Here is a 2522-nt window from a genome sequence, read left to right on the forward strand (position 1 = left end):
CCCCCCCCCCCCCCCCCCTTTCTGGGGTGGGCTGGGGCCCAATCCAGGCATCATCTTGGCCATCTGAAGGAGGGAGAAGGACCCGGGCAGACTTCAGGACCTACAAATCCAGCAGGCCTGCCTGGATGGGCAGGATTTAAGACCACCCTTTGGCAGTGACTGATGAGGATGGGGGGGGAGGTATCTTTCTTCTATTTGTTTTGTTGGGGTTCTTTGGAATTAGTTCTGTGCTAGTTGGGGGACAGGGAGAAGTGGCATGTGTATGTTTGGAAAGAGGAGCGACAACTGCAGCCCCCCTAAGGAAAGGGAGTGCAGGCTTGAAGGGGGACACTGGGAGGGTGGGGAGATCTTCCCAGGAGTGGCAGGGAAGTGGACAGGGTTTGGGGGGAGGATTCTTGTGTCTGGATGTGAGGGGTGGTGAGGATTGGTGGAATGGTTTGCTTGTGCGGTATTGGACAAGGAGGCAATGGTTGCAGAGGGTTGGGGTGGAGTCTCAGGTTTGGAGGCAGGGAAAGACTAAATCAGAGATGCATAAGTTTTCATGAGAGCAAGCTCAGTTTGTTTATGACAAGCTTTCATGAGCATTTTGGCTTGGGCAGGGGATAAATCTAAAAGAAAATAAATATAAATACATTAACCCGTGTACCTTATCTGTCACACAGATCTGCTTTTTTTTTCTTTTGTTCTCAGATTATTCTGACCTGTGTTGGTCCCTTAAATTCCATTTTTAGTGCACCTAGTTTACTTCATTTTTGTTTAAAGGAGTGTTGTTGGGGTTTTGTTTTTAGGTTTTTTCTTTGTTGTTTTTGTGTCATTTTGGTTGGTTTGGTTTTTTGTTTTTTCCTGGCAAACCTCATTCTTCCTGTAGTGTATACTAGAGACTGTGATGAGTGGGGGCATACGTTACTTCTGCTGAATGCAGTGGGAATACTGGTACAAGCTAATGCTCACAAGGAGTGTCTGTGAGAGTTGCAGGCTTGCCCTTTTAATGAGGATCTACCTTGTAAGGTGCGAGGAAAAGAGATGTGTTCTTGAAAGCAGATTATTGCTGCCCTAGCTGCCTTTTGATTCAGAGCTTTTTATCCCCATTTGGATATTGCCGCAGACCTGGTTTTACCAAATGCAAATGCAGGATTTTGCTTGTAATAGAGACTTTTTCTGTGGTTCTGAACCTCTTGAGAGCATTCCTTTACAAAATTTTAAGAAGAGCTTGTACATGGGTAGACTTGGGTTTCCAATGAAATGGGTAGCCAGGCCTTGAAAACCAGGCATAAGCACCCTAACTTGAGCAAGGAAAGCTTGATAATGAGAAGGGCAAAATCAGTACTTCAAACCTGAGAAATGTAGAAAAGCTTCTACAACTGTAGTTGCAGGATTGACCTACCAGTCTACCAGACTTACGTGTTCTGGCCACAACTGGTTAGAAAGTGTAGAGAGAGGAGATTATTGGAACAAGTTCTCGTGTCGCACCCCCACCCCCAACCTGCTTGTTTTTGTTGCATTAGTAAAAACTCATTGAAAGGATACTCAAAACAATGATTCAGTTTTATCAAGAAGTTTGTAACCGCTTTTTATACATAGCTGAGTATAGTGAACTGAAGTCTTGTATGTGTATGCCTGGAGAAAAGGGAAAACAAATGTTGCTAAGTTGTTTTTTGTCCCTGAGTTGTATGGAGGAAACAATGCCATATCTCAAGAAAATCTTATGGATAGGCATTTAAAGTGATGCATCTTTTATGATGATTGATCTTATTAAACACTATTACCTAATGTAATTATAACAGACTGAAATGTATCAGTGAATCTAATGATGGGTGGCGCTCTCTCTCTCTCTCTCTCTCCCTCTCTCTCTCTCTCTCTCCCTCTCTTCCTACAGGACTAGAGTGAAATTGGAAAGCCTGGAAGATGCTTATATTTTAAGGGGAAATGACGACTCTCTCTCTGATAAGCATGGATGTCCGGCATATGTGAGTCCAGAGATCTTGAATACGAACGGCAGCTACTCTGGCAAGGCAGCAGACGTTTGGAGTCTAGGAGTCATGCTTTACACGATGTTAGTTGGACGCTATCCTTTCCATGACATTGAGCCTAGTTCTCTCTTCAGCAAGATTCGTCGTGGGCAGTTTAACATTCCAGAGACTCTATCCCCCAAGGCAAAATGCCTTATACGTAGCATACTGCGTCGGGAGCCATCAGAAAGGCTGACTTCACAAGAAATTCTGGACCATCCTTGGTTTTCTACAGATTTTAATGTATCTAATTCAGGATACGGTGCTAAGGAAGTATCGGATCAGCTGGTGCCTGATGTCAACATGGAAGAAGATTTGGACCCATTTTTCAACTGAGCACAAAGACTGGTGTTCAGAAGGTACATGACCTAGAGATGGACACATGAAGGAGTCCTTCCTGACCATGTTAAATCACATCCTGCATCAGCCTAGCTTGGTAGCAAAAGACACTTGGAGTTCCTTGGTTTGAGAAGGAATCTCCACCAGGAGCTAATATAACAAATGTAGCATGGG

General features: G+C 44.1%; 1 protein-coding gene across 2 annotated transcripts in view; it reads left to right on the plus strand.

Moving 5' to 3' along the window:
- TRIB2 (tribbles pseudokinase 2) overlaps positions 1-2516 on the plus strand; it is a 23644-nt gene extending 21128 nt beyond the window's left edge. For both annotated transcript variants that reach the window (XM_019520762.1, XM_019520761.1), the window contains one exon: positions 1877-2516. In XM_019520762.1, coding sequence (XP_019376307.1) covers positions 1877-2345 — 469 coding nt within the window. In that variant the 3' untranslated portion in view covers positions 2346-2516. The remainder of the gene's footprint in view (positions 1-1876) is intronic.
- The last annotated feature ends 6 nt before the right edge of the window (positions 2517-2522 follow it).

This window comes from Gavialis gangeticus, unplaced genomic scaffold, assembly GCF_001723915.1.
Source record: "Gavialis gangeticus isolate Ggan-Ray unplaced genomic scaffold, GavGan_comp1, whole genome shotgun sequence".
NCBI lineage: Eukaryota > Metazoa > Chordata > Crocodylia > Gavialidae > Gavialis > Gavialis gangeticus.